This window comes from Nanorana parkeri, unplaced genomic scaffold (genome assembly GCF_000935625.1).
Source record: "Nanorana parkeri isolate BGI_ZX_2015 unplaced genomic scaffold, ASM93562v1 scaffold646, whole genome shotgun sequence".
NCBI lineage: Eukaryota > Metazoa > Chordata > Amphibia > Anura > Dicroglossidae > Nanorana > Nanorana parkeri.
Window position 1 is genome coordinate 801405 of NW_017306914.1, and position 1892 is coordinate 803296.

Sequence of the window (1892 nt, forward strand, 5' to 3'; positions counted from 1 at the left end):
AAAAAACATCTAAAAACAACTTTGTACTTCTAGGAACAGTGAAAACATGACATCCATTTCCTTTTTAGTCCAATGCAGAAAAAAAAGATGATCCTACTAAAAGTCAGAGGCAACAATGTATCTTCTATCAGCTGACTTCCCATGCTAAAAAGTTTGCCAGCAGCAAATGTTTGTTTGTTTGCTGTGGATCGTGCAATGCTTGGCTCTGGCTGCAGAGGAGTTAAATCTTGCAGCCCCCCCTCCAGATGCAGAAGGGTTAATCTTGGCCCCATTCCCTCAATTGTCCATTGAGCAGTTCTTTTTAAATAAGTGTCAGTTTGCATGTCCAGACTCCTCCCCTGGATCCTCGCTGGGGATCGTGCTCTAGCAGGTCCACATTATAGTTTACCCAGGGAAAGAAGCAGGAGCTCCCGAGTCCCAACAGTTCCCTACAGATTGGGGGCCCCCCGTGTCATCTCCCCCCTTAAAAAACAAAACAGAAAGAGGAAAAGAAAAAACAAATCAGGATCCCGGAGTCGTTGATGAGAAGCCTGCTGGAGCTGGGGAGGAAATCTTCGCACTTCTTCTGGATTTGATTCTTTTCTGCAACTTTTAAGGAACAGCGGTGGAGGGGACGATCTGGGGGCCAACGATGAGCTGATCCGGTTCAAGGATGAAGGGGAGCAGGAGGACAAGAGCCCCGGGGAGGGATCGGCGGAGGGCGACCTGGCCGACGTCAAATCTTCTCTGGTCAACGAGTCGGAGAATCTCAGCAGCGACTCGGACGACGAGGTGAGGCGTGTGTGTAGCACCCCCTGTGTGTTTGTAACCCCCAATGTAGTGTGCAGCACCCCCTGTGTGTTTGTAACCCCCAGTGTAGTGTGCAGAACCCTTGATTGTGTGTAACCTCAGTGTGATGTGCAGCACCCCCAGAGTGTGTGTAACCCCCGTGTAGTGTGCAGCACCCCGTGTGTGTAACCTCTGTGTGATGTACTGATTCCTTGTGTACCCCCTGTGACATGCATCACCCAGTTTGTGTGATGTGCAGCCCCCCCCTATTGTGTGTGCCCCAGTGTGATGTGCAGCACCCTAAATTTATGTACCCCAGTGTAAAGCTTATTAGCCCAATGCAATGTGCAGTACTGGTGTTTGGTACCCCAGTGTGATGTACTGTTTTCAGATTCTGTGTACCCCAGTGTGATGTGCAGCACCCTAATTTCACGTAGCACAATGTAAAGTTTATCAGCCCAGTGCAATGTGCAGTGCCCCTATTTTCTATACCCCAGTATAATGTGCTGTGTATCATCTGCAGAGCCCCAGTTTTGTACAGCCCCCCTGGTTTTACGCAGCCTGGTGTGATTTACAGCGCCCCAGTAGTTTGCACCCCTGTACAGCTGCTCTTATTATAGGAGCTTTAAAACGTGGTCTCCATCTATCTCCCCTCTATGGTCCCATATACATATGGACTGTGACATATAAGCTTCAGTACAAGCTTCCCAATATGTGATGTCCATCAGCCCCAATGCTCCTCACCTCTATAAATGGGCCGATATGATCTGTAATCACCCCCATTTATATGAACCCCTAGTATGTCAGAGCTCCAGTTCTCTCCTCCCCAAACATGTGTGCAGCAGCCTACGCAATGCTATGAAATGCAATCTATAATCTGCAGAACCCCCAATATTGCCCCCCATGGACTGAACACATCCTTTAATGACTTCACCATGCATTCCTTCTAGATTATACACACTCCCCATATGTTCTGTGTGCTCCCATACACAAAGGGCCCCAGGCATGTTCCAGGCTCCTGGAGCGAACCCCTCGGCCCATGAAGTTCTTTACAAAGTCGTCATCCATGAACTCATCCCTCATATTCTCTCCCCATAGAGCGACCCCCCCCCCCCCCCCCCCCC

The 1892-nt window shown here is 49.5% G+C and overlaps 1 protein-coding gene across 1 annotated transcript in view; it reads left to right on the forward strand.

The window, feature by feature from the left end:
* Positions 1 to 1892, forward strand: part of LOC108792469 (transcription factor 7-like 1) — a 70813-nt gene that overhangs the window by 3100 nt on the left and 65821 nt on the right. Inside the window, exon 2 of the mRNA XM_018563261.1 lies at positions 597 to 771. Coding sequence (XP_018418763.1) covers positions 597 to 771 — 175 coding nt within the window. The remainder of the gene's footprint in view (positions 1 to 596; positions 772 to 1892) is intronic.